Consider the following 21,723-nt stretch of genomic DNA (forward strand, 5'->3'; position numbering starts at 1 on the left):
ACATCTCCCCTACGACAGCCCCTGTCCTCTCCACCAGCGTCTGAACTCGTTTGGAAGGCCAAGAATTCCTGCTCTTACAAGCTTTTGGGTTTAAGATGCTCTGGGCCGTACGTTTCTGAGTGTTTACAGGCAGCAAGAGGGGATCTGAGGTGAATACTAGATTTGGCTCGCAGTCCCTGGGTCTGAGGGTAGAGGAAATTCATTTGCAGTACAAACTAGAAACGTCAATTGTATTAGGAGCCCATTTGGCAGGCGCTCCCTCATTCTTTGAGCCGACAAGCCATACCCTGCTCCTTTGCGTCTAGCCTCTCTGCCTGTTGCCAAACTGAACTGCTTGAGTCGTCTGATACATTTACATTTCCCTCTCCTTTAAATGCAAACTGGCCATGAAAGGTACTTGGCAAGCCCCAGGCAGACTGGGTTTCAGTTTGATAACATGACCGCGGCCAGAATATTATTTGGCTCAGTAGTCGGGGTAACAGTTAGCAACAGTTTTATGTAAGGGAGTGAAAGGGAAGTTGATCAGCCTGCGTGAGGCCGAGGTAATCTCTGGCCTTAGCTTGTGCCAGCCCCAGCTTCTGCTTCCCTGGAACTCAAGGATGGGAACGACTTGGGCACACACACATCCCTCAGTGGACACTACCAAGGATTTTCAGAGAGTGCCTATTGAATTCAGTCTGTCCACAGTTGGGGGGACCTGGGTTCTGATTCTGACTCCACTGACCACCGCTGTGTCACTTTGGGTGGTTGAGAGATTTCTCTGAGTCTTAGTTTTCTGAACTGGAAAGTGAGGTGATTGGCCTGGATGTTCCCAGCAGCTCTCTGTCCTGCCCTGTCATTTCCCAAGCCCCTACTAGGTGCCTGGCACTGTCCCAAGTGCTGAAAACATTTCCCAGCGGGGGTGGAAGGTGGGGCGGGGAGGTAGGGGGGGGACATAACATGGATTTCAGTGCAGTGTGTCCAATGATGTGAAGGAGGACCCTGAGAAGGGCACTGAGCCCAGCAGTGCGAGGGACATCAAGGCAGGGTCCCTGGAGGAAGGGGTCCTGAGCTAAATCGTCAAAGGTGGTTAGTGAGGCAGCTGGAAAGGGTGAGAGATGGCAGAGGGGAGTTCATTCTTTCTGGTGATAGAGGAAAGGTCTTGAATGCCACCCTGAGGAGTTGGGGTTTAATCCCCAGGGAAATGGGAGTTGCTGGTTCACAAGCCTTTAAGCAGGGGAGCCGTCATGATCAGATTTATGCTCCAAACAAACCACTCTGGCTGAAACGCGGACAGCAAAATGGAGAGAGGCCAGGGCATAGGCGCAGGGAGGTAACCAGGGAGCTTCCTGGTGGCCCAGGAAAGAGGTGGTGGTGGCCTACATTAGGATGAGGACTTAGGATGTCTTGGAGGGAGAATGGGTTGGGCTTGGTAATGGCTTGGTGGAGGGGAGGGTGGTGGTTTGGCAGCGCCTGGTATTTGGTGGCCAACAATAAGACTTGTGAGGACTGGCTGGAGGTGGAACCTGTACTGGGCCCAGGTGGCAGGACACTGGCCTCACCTGGATGAATACCCTTGCATGCCTGGGAGACACGGGGCTTGGGGTTTGCCCTAACAGGTTGGGTCTGTGAAGGTGAAGTTCCTTATAGACTTTGGTCTTCTTTGGAGCTAGCTTGGCCTCTCATTTCTTTCCCATTCTTGACTCCCTACCTGCCTGCCTGGGGGGTGTAGGGGAGGTATGCATAAGGATTAAGGACAATTAATTCACTCCAGCAGAGGCCGGCAGACTATTGGGTTACCTCTCAGTTACAAGTGGACTAAGATAAAATTCAATCCCTGCCATCTCCTTCTCTTCTTTTTTCGGTAGTTTTCTCAAAACTGTATCTTTAGTCTAAATATGGTTCCCTTTCTCTCTATGCTTGAAGAATCTTCTGACTTTAAATACTTCAGGGATTGATGTCATGATGATGGTGGCAGACAGTTGGCCAAACAGCCTTGGTCACTCCTATGAGAGTCACTTAACTTTGATCAAATTCATATGCTGGGATTGCATATATGATTTCCTTCATCAGGGTTCCAATACTAAAGTATTTTCAAAGCTAAGGATCTCAGAACAAATACAGTATGGCGTTACAGGGAAGAGAACAAGGCTCAGAGAGGCTACAAAGAGCATTAGAATCCAACTGCTTAACCTCTGCACTGGTGACGCTGCTACTGCACAAACCTGGCATCTGGAGAGTCCCCTGGAGGAAGTGGTTCTTGAACTATAGGCTGTTATTGGGTAAGCAGACAGGAGGCGGACCCGAGTATTGATCTCAAGGTCAAGGAGTCTTACCTGGGCAGCATCACTGTCTTCACACCTGATCCTACACTCGCTGTTGAACTGGAAGCCGTCTGTGCACTGGTAGAGCCCGTGGAACTTTGGCGGAGGCGGGTCACATGTCACAGGAACACAGGCTCCCTCCTGCCAGCTTCCGTCTTGAGTGCACTGAGTCTTGAAGGCGCGTCTTCAGGGAAGAGATAAAAGAAGAGGCATCTCAAGGAACAAATCGCTAGAGCCATGCTCTACCCAAACTCCCAGGTGTCTCTGAGGCCAGCTGTGTTTCCACTCCTGGTTCCCTACCTGTCCTATGGGGTTGAGAGGGGGCATGTATAGGGATTAAGGAAAATTCATCCGTAGAACTTCTTTAACAGGGACGAGCAGGAGTTTCAGATTTTGTCACAGATACATATAAATTGAAATAAAATCCAAGCCCTGGCTGGGTGGCTTAATTGCTTGGCACATTGTCCCTTGCACTAAAAGGTCATGGGTTCAATTCCCAGTCAGGGCACATGTGTAGGTTGTGGGTTTGATCCCCATTGGAGCACGTATAGGAGGTAACTGATCAATGTTTCTCAAATCAATGAGAAAAGCATATCCTCTGGTGAGAATTTAAAAAATTGAAATTAAAATTAGTTTAAAAAAAAGGAAAAAGAAAATCCAAGCCTTACTCATCCCCGTCTTCTCCCTTCCCGAGCACTCTGATTGGTGCTGACACTGATGACATTAACACCCACCATTTATTGAACAATTACTATGTGCCAGGCACGTGGCAAGCACTTTATATACACATCCTCGTTTATTCTTCACACCATCCTACGGGGAACTCTTATTATAGCCTTCATCTTCTTGTTGAAAAATAGAGGCCCAGAGAAGGGAAGTCACTTGCATGAGGTCACACAGCAGTAGACAGATATTCACAACCTCCTTCAAGATTCCCGTAACACAGAACGGATTTTGCCTCCAGCAAAGAAAGGAACCCTTGCTTCTAATCTGACAGCCAGACCCAGCTCTGCTGCTCCCCAGAACCTGCCCCACTTACTTCTTTGACTTCCGAGAGGCGCTGGGCACGTGGTATCCAGGCTTGCACTTGTACTTGCAGAAAGAGCCCACCTTGTGCTTGTTCTCTCGGCACCTGGCGGTCTGCAGGTCTGCATTGGGCACTGAGGGTGGAGCCAGACACATGAGCTCGCACAGGGCCTCCGGGAAGGACCACAGCCCGTCCTCCATACAGGTCAGGAGGCTGTTGTTGCCTGGAAACGACAGAGAGGGGTCTGATAGTCAAGCTCACTCATGGGCTACCTGGACTTATGCCAACCTGACGAACCAGAGGGTCTTCCACATGTAATGCCAGACCCTTACACTTACACCCAGGAACCTCGGGAGATGGAGAGAGCCGCTCAGAAGGAGGAGCCCAGCTTGGGGGGTGACTTATCCATGTCCACCGTGAATTAAGATTCAAGGCTCCTGGACCTTTTTACTGCACAGGAAAGAGACCCCCCCACCCCACTTGCTTTCCCAGGTGGACCTCTGAGCCCAGGGTTGGAAGGCCTTGCCTCCTATTAACTGGCAGAGTAAGCTCCTGCCGAGTCTACTGAGGGCTCTGACCCAGTGTGCTATGTGACCTCCAGCTGCAGCTCCACACTGGGATCTGCGCCTTCTGTTCATCCCGTTCCCCTCATGCCTGGAAGTGACAGCATCGTGGTATCTGAAGGTCTCACTCTCTCCATCCCCAATGTTCCTGACGTCCTGCCAAGCAGCCGGGAGAACAGCATGCCCCCTGCAGCCCATGCCAGCTCTGACCAACGTGCTGACGGCCATCCGGAAGCTGGCCGGACGGGGACTTTGCAAATAAAAGTGAAACCCAGGGAGTCCGGTATCTCCCTGCTAGGTCGTATATTATCAGCACAGCCTGCCCCAAGCCTCCCCAGGACAATTAGAGATGGACCCAGAACTTGGGTTTCTCAATCACACTTTCCTCTTCTGGGGTATTACTGAACAGTGTTGACAGCAGGGCTGGGAGCACGGAGGCTCTGGGATTTGGAGGTCGAAAGGTGTGATCTGAAGGGGGTGGTGGGGGGAGTGATAGGGGCCAAGCTGATGGTTACCATGTGCCAACTGCTTGCTGATGCGTAATCTCCTGTGATCTCACAGCACTGCTCCTAGTCTGACACTTCCTATTTGGAAACAGAGACTCCAGGAGGGAAGTGACCTGACTAAGTTCTCACAGTTAGTGAAACTGACAGTCGAAACCAGTGTTGTGTCACTACAAGACGGTTATTGTTTTTAATGGGAAGCTGGCCCTATATGCTCAGCAGAGCCCTTATTAGCTATTCTGAGAGGCAAACTCCAATATCCCATCTACAGAAAGAAAACAATTGCTCCTGCCTTTCCTGGCGATGAGAGGATACAATGAAACAACATTTATGAAAAGTGTCCAGAAAATGGTGTCAAGCTCCTTATTCCCTTCCTCCCTCCTTCCCTCCCTTCCTCCCTCCTTCCCTCCCTCCCTCCCTCCTTCCCTCTCCTCCCTCCTAACCCTTTGCCTGCATTAGTAGGTCTGAAAGGACTCTGTGAACTGCACAGAAGCTTTCATTTATTCAACAAGCATCTACATAGCGCTCACTACATGCCAGCTACCAACAGAGCAATGGACAAAACTTAAAAAAGCAGCCTCAAACCCTGCCCTCTGGGAGCTTATATTCTCCTTGGATGGAGGAACACTAAGTTATACCAGGAAGTAACGTTTCTGGTGTGCTGAAAGGCAATGGGCACTATGGAGAGAAAGAAAGCAGGGAGAAGGAGGAAGAGAGAGTCCTGTGCAATTGTATGTAAGGTCCTCTGCCCCCTCCTTCCTGTCATTGTCAGTGTGAATCATCTGGTGAGCACAGATAATTCAGTATCTGTAAACCCCAGAGGACCCCACGTTGATAAACTGTGATGCTGCAAAAACAAACCACAGCTATTTCTACATCAACTAAAAGGCATGAGGGGTGTGGAAGGAGGAGTCATTAGGCTTCCTGCATTGCCTCTGTGCTTGGAGCAGTGGTGTGAGGTGCCAATGCATGGCAAAAGCTTGGGAGGAAGAGGCGTTATCAAAGATGTGCGGAGAGTACCCTCTCTATATTGCCTAAGAAGGATAAAAGATCTGTGAAGAAAGTGTTGGGACTCTTAAGAGTATCTCTCATCTGCTATGCAAATCAAAATTGTGAAATGGACGATGCTGTTCCTTTGTGGCCAAGATAGCACAAAACTTTGCAAAATGTTAATCAAGAAGAGAAAAAAATGCAAACCAGGAATGTGAATTCTGGGACAGGGTAAATAGGCATTAATCCTGCACCACAGTCAGAGGAAGAAGCACACTAAAGCAGGACCCGGTGATTCAGGACCATGGACATGCCCCCACCCACATCAAACACAACTCAGGAGGGGCAGACACGGAGCTGTGTGCATGGGTGTTTCCATGCGCAGCTGTGGCCGGCCGCTTCTGTGCATGTGGCTTTTTAATTTTTTTTAAATATATTTTTTTGATTTTTTACAGAAAGGAAGGGAGAGGGATAGAGAGTAAGAAACATTGATGAGAGAGAAACATCAATCAGCTGCCTCCTGCACACCTCCTACTGGGGATGTGCCCGCAACCAAGGTACATGCCCTTGACCGGAATCGAACCTAGGACCTTTCAGTCCACAGGCCAATGCTCTATTCACTGAGCCAAACCGGCTAGGGCATGTGTGGCTTTGAAAAAAGTAGGGTATGACACAGGCTGCACATGCCCTGCCTGAATCCCTGGGCCCTGACCTCTCTACTCTGAAGGGTGTTTACTGTCCCTGAAACCCAACTACTATGCAGAGGCCCATTCTCATGGGCATGGATGGGTGTTCTGCCCGCTCGCAGGGCAAGTTCACAGTCCTATGGTGTCAATGACCCTGTAAGTAGCACTCAACCAGAGATGGAGGTGGTGGATTCACAGGCTGGTTTCCAGAGCTGCAGAGGGCATAACCTCGCTCCTCAATAGAATGAGCTCTGGCTGCCCACAGCAGTAACTGGCTTCAGAAGAGACCCGTGATGCTTCCCTCACTTCCACACCTCCCTTTCTCCTTCCCCTGTCTGAGATCCCTCGGGCAACACTAGCTGAAGGACACTGCGTGAAGGACACTGGGTGAAGCCTGGCGTTCCCTGTGGAGCGAAGAGTGCTGATGTCAGAGATTGGCTTCCAAACAGTTGTGTGACCCTGACCTTCCTTTGTTCATCATTTAAAGTCAAGAGGGTAGAAATTTGCTTGGCCTATCTACAAATGTGCCTGAGGAAATTTCAATCTCTAGTGAGTATTAAAGTAATTATAAACATAGTGTCAAAAGCGATGTGTTTTTATTATTTTATTAAAAAGAATATGCAGAAGACCAAATCTCTTTGGAAGTGCCTTTGAGATTAAAAGTAACCTAGGGCAGAATCAAGGAGGAGCGGCCGGGAGATCCAAGGTTGGGTTCATTGTACCATACATGGTGTTGGTACTGCCCGCATCCTAAGGGCAGGGAATACACCCTCTTCATTCTTTTATTTCTGGGACATAGTTAGTGCCAAGCACACAATAGGTCTTCAATCTCCATTTGTTAAGTGCATGACGTATTATGAATATACCTGTGACCTTGAACTAGTCAACTAACCTCTTTGGCTCTCTTTGAATTCTTACCCAGCTCTAACATTTTAGGATGTGAAAGGCCATATACAGGCCACTGTATTGTTTTGAGAAAACAAAACTGCAGCTAGTGAGGACAAATAAACATGCAGGTGGCTGTGTTAGCCAAAGGCCGGTGCTGGTGGCATTGGGAAGAGATTGCTTTATTTTTCTTGGTAAGAAACAGAAGTGACAGTAGAAGCAGCGGAAGAAGGACAAAGAGGACAGTCGTGATGTGGACCCATGACACCCTTGACTCTGCTCTCTTCAAAATACTAGGGTGGTAAAAGGAAACATTCTCTTAGGAAGTGTAGGAAAGTTCCTCTTAAGAGGTGACCTGGATTGTGCGAAGGTGCCAGATGAGAACCATGGATAAAGCCAAACCCTCCAGAGCCTGGCTATCTACTTCAGAAAAAGATGGAAGGGTCTTTGCCTGAGAGAGAAGAGAGAATTTGGAATTCCTAGAGGGAGGGAAGCTGTGGCAGGGTTGTGAAGGGAGAGGATAACGGGTGGATCAAAGAGCTGAGAGCAGGTGAGAAGGTTAATTGCTGGGCACTGTAGGATGTGGCCAGTCTCCCTGTCCAACCAGCTCAGTCCCGTCAAGGTGCTCAATGGTATCATGGGGTATCTTACAGAAACTGGTGGATAGACCGAGTTTTAAATCTGAGGTTAGAGAGGCGAAACTGGGATAGAAAAGGCGACAAGAGCCAGAACAGAAAGCAAGTCTTTTAAAAAGAGCTTTGTAGGATGAGGGCACGCTCACTGTAGACCCCCTACTCCATAGTCAGTTTCAAGTGCACCCAACCTGGTTGAGTTGAGGTGATGTGAATAATGTTGCAGTTTTAGCCATTCCATTAAACACTCATGATTTTGATTTTGAAGTTTTGTGATTTTTTAACTTGAGAATATTTTTCCTCTCATGCATTTCTGTAGGTATGATACTGTCTGTCTAGTGTTTACTGGATAAAGGAAGGACCTTGGCACAAGTGATTCTAAGGCTGTGAGTTCCTGGGATATTTGGCAGACATCTTGATGAGGGCTTGGAATCTCAGCGAAAGGCAAGAAAAATTCACTGGAATGTAAGGGGCCAGTGGGTCTGTGGTGCTACCTGTGTTACACAGGTTCCCAGGTGCACTCGGCTGCTTGTCCTAGGTGGTAGCTGTGCTTCCGGGGACACTCACCTCCAGGTCCTGGGAAAAGCAAGGAGGGTGGAGCCTGTTGCCCAGCTGCCAGGACTCAGTCCCCCGGGGACAAAGAGGAGAGGGGGAAGCCCCTGCACAAGTCCTCACAAGGGTGCCTCTTGGAGAAGAAGAGTATTTCCCAAGCACGTTCTCTGCTCTGGCATTTTATACCTGCTACCTCTTTCACTCCTCAACCTGGCCCTTTGCTGGACACTCGTTAGCCTATTTTACAAATGAGGGTATTGAGCTCAGAGATGGGAAATTGCTCACCTAAGATCAAACAATTGGAATAGAAACCCTAGAATCCTGATCCACTTAATTCTACTTAAAGCCAATGCTCTCTTTGCTTGAACTATGTTGCAGGGAACGGAAAAACAAAAGGAGGGAGGGAAGAAAGGTAAGCAAACAAAATAATGGGGAAAGTTCTGATCAACTCTTTACCCCAGGAGACATGAGCAAGCTAAAGAGAGAGATGGCAGGGTCTCCGCCTGGCCTTGCTGCCAGCAGCTCCAAGCAGAGGGTCATACCTGGAGTTTGAGCACCAGGTGATGCTAAATGACCATGGGTTCTAGTGGGTCAGTGTGGCCGCTGGGGAGATGCTTCCCTGCATTCTCAAGGGAAGGGCAAAGTTAGGATCCACCATGATCAACACGATGGCCTTTCTGTGGCCTCATGTGCACAGCACAGCCGCTGCCCCTCCCATGTCAGCACAGATGCAATGGCAGGCGGGTCTGAATCCCTTTGATGAAGAATTATCATTACCCACAATGAGGGGTATAATGATCAATGACAATGTATGCACCTCCGATCCCAGCAGCCTCTGATTGAGATGTGTGATTTCCCAGTCCCGAATCTAGGCAAATGGGGCCAAGAGAAGGGCTTAGGCAGCCTGAATGACAGAGGTTTACAATTTCTACTGGTCTTGGCATCTTTCTCAGGTCAAATCTTCTTAGTACTCAAAAGAATTATCTATAGCTTTTTTATTCAAATCATCTTAGGTTAAAAATGAGGGGACCTAAGGAATTCATCCCCAAAGCGTTCCACACTTTTCATTTGGGGCAGTTTAGTGAGAATGCTGTGTCTTTCATTCACTCTTAAATATTTCCTGTGGTGTTACCATCATTAATTCATCCAGCCATCCACTCAATGTACTTTATGGAGTCTCACTGTGTGCAGGCCCTGGGGTCGCTGATAGCAATGTTCAAAGGAATTACACATGGCCACTGCCTTCCAAGAACTCAAGTCCACTAGTCTTTTGAAGCTAGGTATCCCCTTGAAAATTTGGGGAAACCACTGACCCTCTCTGATCGCCGAAATGCCTGAGACTTAATAGTACACGTTATATCTAAGTTTAAGAGAATTTATAGATCTCCCTCCAAGCCCTCATACCCCACAGAAGTGTACTTTTGCACACTCTACAGATAAACCCCAAATGGCCTCTGTGCTTGAGAGAGATGCCGTTTTGGATATCTGATAAAGGGGCAATGTTTCCTCCAATAAACCAAGCAAAGGAGAGCGTCCTGGCCCCTCTGAGAACTGGGTATAATGTCAAATCCAATACTCGGCTGGAAGCCAAGAGCATGTATCCTGATAATGTGGCTAACTTGCTCCGTGATTTTGCACAAATTCCTTCCTCCCTCTGTTTTCCATCTTCCCAAATCATCGGTTATTTCTATGAGCTCGAAAAGCCTTTTTAATCCTAGGATACGCAGCCTCTCACTCCTTCCCAAATGTGGCCTCTTCTTCAGGTTGCCTGATGATGTCTTATCCACATTCTCACACCTAGAACCCAGCCCAGGAGAGGCCAGTCATCGCCTCCTCCTGCACCCACTCCTCTCCCCAGCTGGCCTTCCTAAGGGTGGCAGTTGGCTCTGGAGAAAGATGACACCTGGACGCCAATGTGAATCCCGCCACAAATGAGGCGGCCTTGGACAATTTCCTCCTCTGTGACAATGGGAATAATAATAACACTTACCTCTTAGCCTTCTGGGCCCTAACCATATCCAGAACACAAGCCACATCCCTTTCAAATGTTACTCTCTGAATCGTCCCTCTGTCCCTCTCTCTTTCCTCCCTCCCTGCCTCCTTCCCTCCATTTTTACAAAACTTGCAAGATCCTGGAGGGGATTCCATTGCCATACTTGTCCACACCTTGATTTTCCCTTAACTGCCTACAGGGACATGTAAAACAGTGCACTTGGTGGCGAGAAATCAGGAGACGAATAAAATCCACCCAAGGCCTGGTGTGTGAGACCCAGGAGGGGAGCCTGGAAGCGGCTCCGGGCTTCCCACACAGGAGGCAGGGCGAGCCCAGCCAGAGGGCCCTTCGTACCTTTCAACTGCGCTGGGTGGCGACACTGGAAGGAGCATTTGCTGCCAAAGGTGGTGCCCTCGAGGCAGGAGAAGGAGGCAGCGTAGACATGATGTTGGTCCGGGATGCCACAGTCCACGGGCTCACACGCCACCTGCTTGTTCCACTTGCCCTCAGTGCAGGTCACTGTGACGCTGGGTCCCGTCTGGAAGGCAGAGGTGGACACAGTGAGTGGCAGCAGAGGGTATCCCAGATATGGGGACACACCCTTCTCCCCAGGCAACAGCTCAGAGCCTTGTCAATCACTCCATGTTTACTGAGCATCTACTATGTGGCAGCACTACTTTAAATACTGGAGACCCAGCAGGGAGCATATTTAGCACCCGGTCAGCCTTTCCAGGCGGAGAGGAGCTGCGGGCCCAGTGCCTGCACACACCTGGCTCTTGATCAGCTCGTCATCCCTCCGTATCTGGAGCATGTAGCCTGTCCGGCAGCTCACAGTGCACTGGGCACCGTGATACCGATCGCTGCTGGAGCAGTTGAGAGAGGCGTTCTCCACGGCCAGCTCCGGACAGTCGGTGGCCTCACATGCGAAGTGCACACAGCTGGAGAGGGAAGAAACCAGAAGGTCAGAGGGAGCTTCCCTGCAGGACCTGGGCACTGCAGCTGCAAGATAAAGGCTCATGGCCTCCCTCTCTAAAATGTCAGGAGGCCGAGCCTGGGGAGAAGAGGAGATGGAGGGGAGGAAGGAGCTGGCCTAGATGAGGAAGACTCTGGAAGCAGTGGTCACGTATAGAAACAGACAAACCAGGGTTCAAATCCTTGAGAGCTTTATAGGTTACTATGCTTCCAACCTTGCAGAGCCTCAGTTTTCCCATCTGTGAAATGGGGATCATTTCAGTATAGCAAGTATTTACTATGTTTATCTGCCAGACACCAAGTTGAATGGAAGCCTCTTTATATCTTACTAGAGGCCCGGTGCATGAAAATTCATGCACTGGAGGCGGGGGGGGGGGGGGGGAGGGTCCCTCAGCTCGGCCTGCCCCCTCTCACAGTCTGGGAGCCCTCGGGGCAGGAGGCGACCCAGTGATCAGGGGAAGGCGACGGCCCCATCACATCTCTGCTGCTGCCACTGCTGGCAGCACAAGCCTCAGCTGGCCCTGGTTACCTGAGCCTCGGGCAGCCCTGGGCAGCTGGGCAGCTTGCCTGTGCCTCGGGCCGGCCCTGGGCAGTTGGGGGGCTGAGGGCGGGTCCGCGCCTGCCACCAGAGCTGAGGGGACTGGGTGTCACTATCTTTGCAATAGCATGATGGTCAATTTGCATATTCCCTCTTTATTAGATAGGATGGTAGTACTGACTCCCAAGGGTCGTTGTAAGAATTAGATCCCATGGTTCAGGGAAAGCACAGAGCAGAATTCCTGGCACCAAAAAGCACTCAATAAATGGTGGCTAATGATAGCAGTACATCTATGCTCTGTTCCCTAGAAGCTGCGTACCTTTGAGCAAGGTACATCACCTTTCTGATGTCCCTCCAGTGTATTCTCAGATTTGGCCAACCCACATGGCCATGAGACTCCACTGAGGTTGGAGGGAGAAGCCCTTTATAACTGTACAGTAATTCATGAATTGTTGGGAAAGATGCCCAGAGGTCATGCCTCGCGTCTTTTGCAGCTGCTGTTGCAATCTTCCTGCCAATTCCAATCCCCCCATTCCTCAGGTCCCTGGTACATGTACATTTCCACAGGACACTTCACCCATATCCCAGGGGAGCTCCATGAAGGCATCCTGCTCCTTTCTCTAACCCGATGGCGCCTGCCTCAGGCGCTGACGCACAGGCCGTGGGCACCCAGCAGTGTGGGACATGTGCTCGTCCTTAAGGATGCAGATAGGAACGATGTGACATCCCTGCGCCTGGTGACCTTTCCCCTCCTAGCACAGCCCCGACATGCAGGAAAAGGAATGCCTAGTCCCCGATTGCTCACATCGTGAGCTCACTCCATCCTCACAACACCTCCATGAGCTCAGTACTACTCATTTCACAGTCAGAAAAACTGGGACCAGTAGATTCAGTTACTTCAGTTCCTGCCCAGATGTGTGGCCCCAAAATCCTTGACTAGAACTGCCCTGAGGGTAAAGATGATGCCTGTTTCATCTGGGTGCACTTCACACTGGCAATAAAAATGCCTCGCATATGGCAGACATTCCCTAACCAGGGAGAAGCGAGTGGCGGCAGTGTCTTCCCATAGCTCCTAGGCATTTATTTCTTGGAGGTTGACATGATTCCCAACAGCAGAAGCTTCTTGGGGCATTTCTCTCCCACCTTTGCCTCTCTGACCGTCTGCCCCAGAGCCTGGCAGGCACACTGTGCACAGAGAACGAGATTTGTATCCAGAGCCTCAGGCCGTTTATTTTCCTGTTTTTATCCAGGACACAGTAGGCAATTTGTGGTCAAACCAGCTTAAGAGGAAATCCCCGATGTCTGTTCTTTTTGCCAGTCTCAGACCACACTCCTGAGGCTTTTACAGCACATGACTACTCACCACCACACTCCCGCCCCTGCTCAGAAGGGTGGTGAGAAAAAAGTGGGGTGCGGGAGGGGAGAAGCTAAAGTCTCCAAAGCACATCACCAAAATTCACCTCTTTTGTTCAAATTCACTTTTTGAAACACGGGGGAGGGGCAAGCATCTGACTTAGGTGTCTGTCAGCACCCACACTAACACGGGCTTTGCGCTCCCCACAGAACCCCCCTAGGAAAGAATCGGAAAGAATCACAGGGCTAGCGGGGTTCCCGGACACTTGCTGAGAGGTTTCAACTCCCCGCCCTCCTCCCTGCTCCTGGCAGCCTTGGCCTTGTGCCACCAGGAGACCTGGAAGAAACTGGAACTGTGAAGTCAACACAAGGGCTTCGACACCAAACAGTGCATCTGCTCGCATTGTGTAAGGGCTGGGGAAAGAGCCACGTGGCTCCAGTTCAACTAGATTTACTCAGGGAGCCACCAGCTTCCAAGCGGGGCTTCCACCTCTGCCTCAAAGATCGAGCTCTCTGCACTCCCAGCACTTCCCGGGCTCCCGTCTGATGTCTGATGATGGCCCAGGGATGCTGGGATCCCTGTTGAGAGACAAGTGCTTCTCTGGGCTGTGGGGCCATTAAGGAACCAGCGGCGCCCTCCTCAATTCCGGGCACATTAATATCCTTTGCAGGCAAAGGATAAGCTGGAAAACTTGATTTTCTAGAATAGAAAGAGCACAGGGTTTAGCAAGTGGGCAAATCTGGGCTCTAGCCCCAGTTCTGCTGTTTTTATCAGTTGTCTGACCTTGGAAAGGTCATGACACCCTGAGCCTCAGTTTCCTCCTCTGTAAAATGGAGCTAATAAAATGTTTTCTCTCTCAAGATTGTCAGCAGGGTGACCTGTCAGCCACTCATTCGTCTATGCAGCAGACCCACCCCAGACACTGTTCCACATGGGGAGACAGCAACAGAGGGAACAGGTCAGACTCCTGTCACCTGGGTGTTTCAGGAAGGAGAACATGTGTCAAAGAACAGTAATACACAAGCTTGTTGTAGACAGTGATGCCTGCAGTAAGGGCCCTGAAACAAGGCACAATTAGAGAGGGTGAGTGTGGTGGGGGGAGTGGGGGAGGACAGGGCAGGCACTTTGTATAGAGGGGTCAAGGGCAGCCTGCATGAGGAGGGAACATCTGAATTAAGACCTGGATGGATCGAAGGGATCAGCCACACACAGGTTTGGGACAGAGGAAGCCCAGGCAGAGGAAAGGGCCTGTGCCAAGGTTTAGGATAGGGTGGAACTCAGCGTGTGGTCGAATAGAAAGGCCGATGCATGAAAATGCTTTGGAAACAGCGGCTCCCTGAGAAAGTGGTCTCTGTACTCGGGCTCTTTCTGCTCTAGAAGGAAAACAGTCGCTGAGGTACCCGGCCACAGAGGTTCCGTGGTCAGATGAGAAAGGTAGCATTGTATTAAGGAGACCAGGTTGCTTTTTTCATTGCAGGCCTTCTCAGAACCTTGAATGTTCTTAAACCACACTGTGGATTTCCAGGAGTGACGAAGGTGTGCACCACTTTCCAAACGCTGATTACTTTTCTTCATGGGACATGTCTTAGGACTAGTGTCTTCCAGAACATACTCAGGGGGTGAGGCAGCCCCGCTTTTTCATCATATCTGTCTGCAACTGGTTTGCAGGCTTGAAGAAGGGAGAAAAGGGGAAGAGAGGTAATATGCACTAGGCATTGGCCTCTGTGTTTTGACATCATCTTGTTTGCATTCTCACGGTGACTCCTTGAGGTGGTATTTTCATTCTATCTTCAAGAAGGGGGGAGTGAAGAGAATTTAAATTGCTCGTCCAAACATACTGTGTAGACAGGATTCGTGTGGATCTGTCTGTCCCCAAAGCCCCTGACCCTCCCTCTTTCCAGTGAGCTGGAAAGGGTCATGGGAACACATTGTCCAAAAATGACAAACATGACCCCAATTGCCCCTCCCAAATAATTTACTCCCCGACACAGCCCTGTCATTTCTGAAACACAAAAACAAAAATTAAAACAAGGAAAACAAAAGGAAAGCCTCTGGCTTCATTAAAAAAAAATGGGGGAACAATTTAATACCCATGATGAACGGTCAATAAAAATAATTTAAAAATAATTTAAAAATAATTTAAAAGGACACTTCCCAGAGGGGAGGAATGTGGCGGATGGGAGGGGTGGGGAAGGAGCACTGGTAATGTATGGATGAAATGCTCACATCTGGGAAAAGTTGGGGAACTCCCCCCGGCCCCAGATGAAGAGAGAATCAGATACTTATGAATTTTCTTTTCTTATCTATAGTCTCACTCATTTATTTATAGACTCAGGTTCCATGTAGAGGTGAAACCTTAGGTGATCTGACAGCCAAGCCCCCAGCTGCTGCCCCCACCACCACTTGAAAGGGCCCTGATCATGCATAACAGGGGACACTTGGGTCACGCTGCAGCCAGGACAGAAGTTAAAGGACGGCGAGGGCTCCTCTCCTGGCTCTGTGCCCTTGACTCCTGGTTTGACCCCTGTGCCCTGCCACTTAGCTGCAATCATGCCATGGGGAGGTTATGGGAGATAATAACAGCAGGTTGTTTATAAAGCATTGTGGGTTGTTCATATGGGGACAGCAAAACAAAAATAAAGCAAAACAAAACAAACAACACAATAGCATGCTCGACCCTGGAGGAAGTGAAGGGAGAGGCTCTGAGCACCACAGCTGCAGGGGCGCGTGGGCAGCGAGACTGAGAGACTGATGCAGCTCCCACGGCAGGAGGCTGAGGGCCAGATCCTGGAATTCTGGAAGCCAGTGATGTGGTGAGACAGAGCAGAGATTCTGTGGACAGGTGAGGGCAAGGTGAGCTGGGTGTGCCCAGTGAAGGGCACATGCCGGCCGAGGCAGCCGTTCACTCCGGTCCCAGGCTGCCTGCGGGACCAAGGCCTGTGCCTAGCTAGTCTGGCCAGAGGGGCAGCAGTGTTAAAGCCTCTGAGGAGGAGGAAAGATCTCCGTCCTGGATCCGGAAAACTGGATTCAAATGCCGGTTCTGCCCCAGCTGTCTGGGTGACTTTGGGTCACTCACTTCTCTTGCCTGGACCGTAGGTGTCCCATTCTCAGATGACAGAGCAGAACCAGAGAAGCTCTTAGAGCCCCCAGCTGTCAGGGGTCACAGTTTTATGAGGGAAAAACAACAGAGGTGTGTCACTGCGGAGCCCTTGGAAGGGGATAGAGTAGACTTGATCCCAGAGATTGACAAGGACTTGGAAGAGCAGGATCTGATGGACGCTGAGGGGTGAAGCTAGACAGCATTCTGGAGAAGTCAGGGAGTCCTCAGCACAGTGGGGATGCACACACGTCGGGCACTGCACTTCCGTGTGCAGGGGTATCTCCTGGACCAGCGACCCCGGCAGGTGTTCTGAGAGGTGCTGAGAAGTTGGTTGAGCCTGTGGACAGCAACCTAAGACCTGTGGTCTCCGCATGGGCAGCTTCATTCTGGGCTCCAAATTTTACATATGAATTCCTACACATTCACCTGGGAGGACATTTCACGCATGGACTCCTATCAGCGCACAGCCCCCAGGAACTCTGGGCTCCAGCCTGTGGGCGCCTACCACCTGCTCCAACCGCCAATCCACCCTGGGTGGAAGGAGCGCATATGAACACAGGAAGAATGTCTTTCCTTTTGAAGCTGACCTTCTAAAAGTTCTCTCTCCAACTGCCTCTCCCCGATGGGCTGGCATGGAGACTGCTGGAAGTTTGAGGTAGAGGAGGAAATTGCAAAAGAAAAAGGGGGGGTGGGCAGAAGAAGGGAAGGAAAGAAGGAAAATGGAAGGAAGAGAGGGAGGCAAAGATGGAGGGTAGGAGGAATAGAGGAGGGAAATAAGAGAGGAAAGTTATTTATCTACATACATGACCCACTGAATTTTATAATAAACTGCTCAATCTCTGCTTAGAACCATAGGATAGATAAGAGGCGGTGTGTGTGTGTGTGTGTGTGTGTGTGTGTGTGTGTGTGAGAGAGAGAGAGAGAGAGAGAGAGAGAGGGGGGGGGGCGGCACACTGGAGCCTGAATTCATGATTGTTGCTTTTCTCATTGAAAAAGCCTCTTAACTCCTCCACCACGATCATCGCTATGCAACCCCCCATCTTTCCCCCTTCCTCTAACTCTGTGTGGAGCCAGGGTTTGGCCAGAATTCCACAATTGGACCTCTCGTTTGAAACCCGATCCTGTTTTCTTGGACCCCTGTGTTTATTCCTAGGACTGCAGATGGCCTGGGGACGACTCCCGAGGATCAGTCAGAACACAGCACCTGAATCGATGTGGAGTATGATGCTGCTTGTGGTAGCCCACTAGGTATCACACTGCTCTCAGGGGAAGAGAAAGCAAATGAGGAGGGAAAAGGGGGGGAAAGAAGAGAGAGGGGAGGGAGATGGAGAGGAGGGGGGGCAAGGAGAGCAAGCAAGAAAGAATAGATGGGGAGGGAGAAGGGGGAGGGATGGAAGGGTTGGGTGTGGGGAGGGGAGGGGAGAGGAGAAACAGCACCTTTCACTCCCCGGGGAGAGCCTGGAGTGAAGTGGGATGTGTCTACCACAAGCTGAAATCTATAAAAACTGATGCTGTTTACCTTGGTGCTTTGAGAATGCAGGAAACCACCCCATGGCTTTTTCCAATTGTTGCTTATTTTTCTTTTCTTTCCTCCTCCTTTGTTTGTTTGAACGCATTTGCACATTTACACAGTCCTGCCTGTCCTCCCCCACCCCAGTCAGGCATTCAGGAGGGCCCTGCATCCCCAAGGCCTCAGTCCTGGGCGCTCTGCCTGCCCCAGCCAGGTCCCAGCCCAGGCCAAGCCCGCAGAGGCCTCAGAGCTGTGTCCTCAGCACTTGACTGGCTCACTGACTAAATGCTCGCAGGTGAGCAGCTGTGAAAAGTCCTCTTCTCTCCCAGACAGATGTTCCTGGCTCCGGTGGGCAGAGCATGGCTTTTAGGGGCAGACAAAGCAGGGTTTGGCCTCCGACTGCCTGGATGGCCTTGACTCCCTCACTGCGTCCACACCTCCCAGAACAGAGATGATAATGAAATGAGATACTACAATCATAAGTGTCGGTCCCTTCCTCTTCCCTCTCCCCCCTCCCAGCTCTTGGGAACCACAGACTTTTAGAACTGGAAAGAACCACAGAGAACATCCAACCCATTTTCATTTTGCAGATGGGGAAACCGAGGCTTAGAGAGCAGGGGTGACTGGTTCAGGGTCACATAACCAGACACAGGCAGGATGACGCTTTGCCCCAGTTCCATGTTCCTCCACAAGTCAGAGGATCCAACAGGCACTTATCAGTTGACTTGTTTCTGAGGTTAAACACTCCCTCCTGCTGTTTACTGGGGGCACAGGACCTGCCAATTAAGAACTCGAAGTCCTCAGTGCCGGCCTCAGTGCACTTGCGGACGGTGCGGTATCTGGGTGATGACGGAGAGCATTGTGGCCGAGTCGATGGATTTACATTTTCCATCCGCAATGTTTCTCTGGGTTCTGAGAATTAACTTATTTTTATAGTCTGGGGAGCCGGGGAGGACAAAGCCCTCTCAGGGTGAAATGTAACAATGAGTGATATTTAAGGAGCTCTTTGGCCTCCAAAGGATTGCAACAGACTTTGCACAACAGAGGCCAGAGACAGTGGGTGCGGAGTAATGTGGGTGTTGCAACCACCTTTTGTGTCCTCTGCAGCAGCAGGGCCATGGGAAAGGCCCAGGTCGCCCTCCCACCCTTATTTCCACTCCTCGCTCCCAGGTACACAGGGCAGGGCTGCCTCGCCCTTCAGAGGGCCTCACTCTGGGGGAACCTACTGAGACCCCAACTCTTTCTCCTTCTGGATCTCATTAAATGAAAATGAGTGATGCTGTGTGACTCTGGACCAGTCCTTCCCCTCTTGGGGCCCTGGAATTCTAGACGGTAGAGAAATGCAGACACTTCTGTGTGCTAGACCATCTCTGAGGCTTCTTCTGCCCTCCTCTGAGGATTCTATGCAGGATTCTGGGCTGAAAAGCACCACCGTCACAGGAAGATAAATGTCCTTTACAAATGCATTAGCTTTGCACGGTGCCTAGCAATGTGCAAGAACACCTTCACCTACAGCACACTGTATAACCCTCGCGACCACCCTATGGGGTAGATGTTATCAACCATTTACTCCAAAACAGAAAACTGTGACTTAGAAAAGCAAAGCGACTTATATGAGGACACACAGTCAGGAAGGGGTAGATTCAGATCCAGTAAGACGATCACCAAAAGTGTCCAGGAAACACCTTCCCCTCTTAGCCCTAAACCAGGTTCAAGAACAGACGCCAGGTCAAAGGCACCGAGGGGATGATATTATGCAGCTCAAAGACAGGCTCCTAGACTGGGGGGGGGGGGGAGGGGGGTGCAGGGGGAGGGGGGATCTTAGGAGCCGGGCTTAGAGAAGTCAGAGATTTCACCCATCACTGAAAATACGCAGCGAACTGGGATGAGACAAATAACAGTCCTCCTCTCTCCCGCTAAATTTCAGTTATGCTTCCCGTCTGTGCCACTCAGGAAGCAGGATATTCCAGCACTTCAGAGCTGAAAGCCAGCGGACCCACCACCCTCTCTGTTCAAATGAGGATGTTGAGGCCCAGAGAGAGAAAGCGATGTCCCAGGGTCCCCCTGCAAGCCACTGGGACTGCATGCCAGCAAAAGAGGCCCTCTTTCCACACCCAGCCCTGCAGACCTCCCCACCCCTGGACGTCAGGCCCAGAGGCAGTGCTGCCCAGAGCCCAGGAGATGGAGGAGGGAGATGCCCGGAGATTTTTATGGCAATTCACACGGCCACCCCATTCCAGAATTCCTCCATCTCCACTTGGCTACGCAATGGCAGGGTGGGCAGGCCCGGGTGCCTTACCTCTGCTCTGCAGAGCTGTAGGTCTCCCCTCTCTGGCAGCTGCTCAGGGTGACGGGGTCAAAGCCGTCGAAGGAGCGGAGGGCCACCCCCGAGATGGCGAGCAGGGGTGAGCTGAAGCTCACTCGCACCGCCTGGCTGTGGTAGAAGGGCTGGCTGAGGTCATGGACCACAGGGATAATCAGGGGATTGTTCCTGCAGCTCAGGACGTGGAGGCCTGTCAGGGGAGACAGAGGGCCGGGGGGCCAGGCTCATTACTCAAGGCCAGTCACGCCCTTCCCAACCGGCCCTTCCCCAAGCCCCCAGACCCTTTCATGTCCCTGCACAAAAGCACCATTGGGTGGCCGGTGGGGATTTTGAGTTTGATTGAAAGTTTCTTTGTCTGCCTTTTTCTCTTGGTTCCAAATCTTTCCAACCCCCTTGCCTCCCTGCCCCCTAAGCCTTCCCCTCACCTAGCGCCCACGGCCCTCTCCTCCCCCAAAGGGCCACTCCTCCGCCCAACCTCCCCCACCTCCCACATTGCACTGGGGCTTGCTGGTCGGAACTGCCAGTGTTCAGGCTGCCTTCCCAGAAACAATTTCACCACTACAGGCCAATGTGGTGGTACTAGGTAAGGGCCTCTGTGACCATCCTGTGGACAGGAGACTGAGAACCCTGGGCAGGAAGTGGCCTTCCAGAGGGCCACAGAGCAGCCAGCGACATACAGTCCAAGTAGCATGCAAGCTTCCCTCATTCCAGAGCCCTCAAAAGAACCGGGAGCAGGTCCTCAGGTTCAGGAGGGAAGGCAGAGTGGCAGGCAGAGGGAGAGGGGCAGGCAGAGGAGCAGGGAGAGGGGCAGGGAGAGTGGCAGGCAGAGGGGCAGGGAGAAGGGCAGGCAGAGGGGCAGGAAGAAGGCCAGGGAGGGGGGCAGGGAGAAGGCCAGGGAGGGGGGCAGGGAGAAGGGCAGGCAGAGGGGGAGGGAGAAGGCCAGGGAGGGGAGCAGGGAGAGGGGCAGGCAGGAGGGCAGGCAGAGGGGCAGGGAGAGGGGCAGGCAGAGGGGCAGGCAGAGATGTGCATCCAGAAGGAGAGGGGAGTGATGGGCGGGATGCAGTGGGTGAAACAAAGTAGCTTTGGCGTTGGTGGAACTTGGTTCAAGTCTTGCTTTAGCCACTTCCTTATTATGTGACTCCAATACACCCCACAACTCAGTTTCAGTATCTAGAAAATGGGATGATCCCAACCACGCCGGGCAGGCCTGCTAGGTGGGGGCATGAAGCCTCCCCCTGTTTGGTGGTCCATTCTCTCAGAGCTGGGAAGCATCTGAAGGGGAAGTCAGGGTGCTGAGGATGGGAGATGGGCCGGTGGGGGGGACAGTGGCACGTGGAAGTCCCCACATCAGGTAGCAGTTATGTAGGAGCTCCCTGGGAACCGGACCTGCCCGGCTCCGCTGAAACCCTCTGCTCGGAGCCTGGCTGTGGTGGGCTCTGCCAGGACAGCTATGAAAATATTTGCTTCCCACTTAGGGAAATTTACCAGGAATCCAGATAAGTCCAGAGGGGTTTTCTTTCTATTCCTTATTAGGATGTTCCCCCTTGCCTTTGAAACTAACTAAATAAGTAAACATCAACACAAAACCGAAAAGCCTTCGCTGCTTCCTGGGCTGCTGCTTGACCCCAGAATGACCCGTCGCCGGCTTGCAATCTTGGGGTCTTTGAAATGAGCTCCCTCTGGAGTGTGTGGGCACGGCTTTGATGCCTGGACTGTGGTGCTGGCCCGGGATTCCACCCATCCGGGATGGCTGTGTCAGAAACGTGGGAACAGGTAACAGCACTTCCTGGGG

The 21,723-nt window shown here is 51.3% G+C and overlaps 1 protein-coding gene across 1 annotated transcript in view; it reads right to left on the bottom strand.

Annotated features, from left to right (window-relative positions):
* Positions 1-21,723, bottom strand: part of PAPPA (pappalysin 1) — a gene marked incomplete at its 5' end in the record, with an annotated part of 220,415 nt that overhangs the window by 41,296 nt on the left and 157,396 nt on the right. Inside the window, 5 exons of the mRNA XM_080671094.1 lie at positions 2,316-2,487; positions 3,343-3,553; positions 10,489-10,672; positions 10,904-11,072; positions 19,908-20,121. Of these exons, the coding sequence (XP_080527220.1) occupies positions 2,316-2,487; positions 3,343-3,553; positions 10,489-10,672; positions 10,904-11,072; positions 19,908-20,121 (950 nt within the window). The remainder of the gene's footprint in view (positions 1-2,315; positions 2,488-3,342; positions 3,554-10,488; positions 10,673-10,903; positions 11,073-19,907; positions 20,122-21,723) is intronic.

This window comes from Plecotus auritus, assembly GCF_963455305.1.
Source record: "Plecotus auritus genome assembly, chromosome: 5".
Lineage (NCBI taxonomy): Eukaryota > Metazoa > Chordata > Mammalia > Chiroptera > Vespertilionidae > Plecotus > Plecotus auritus.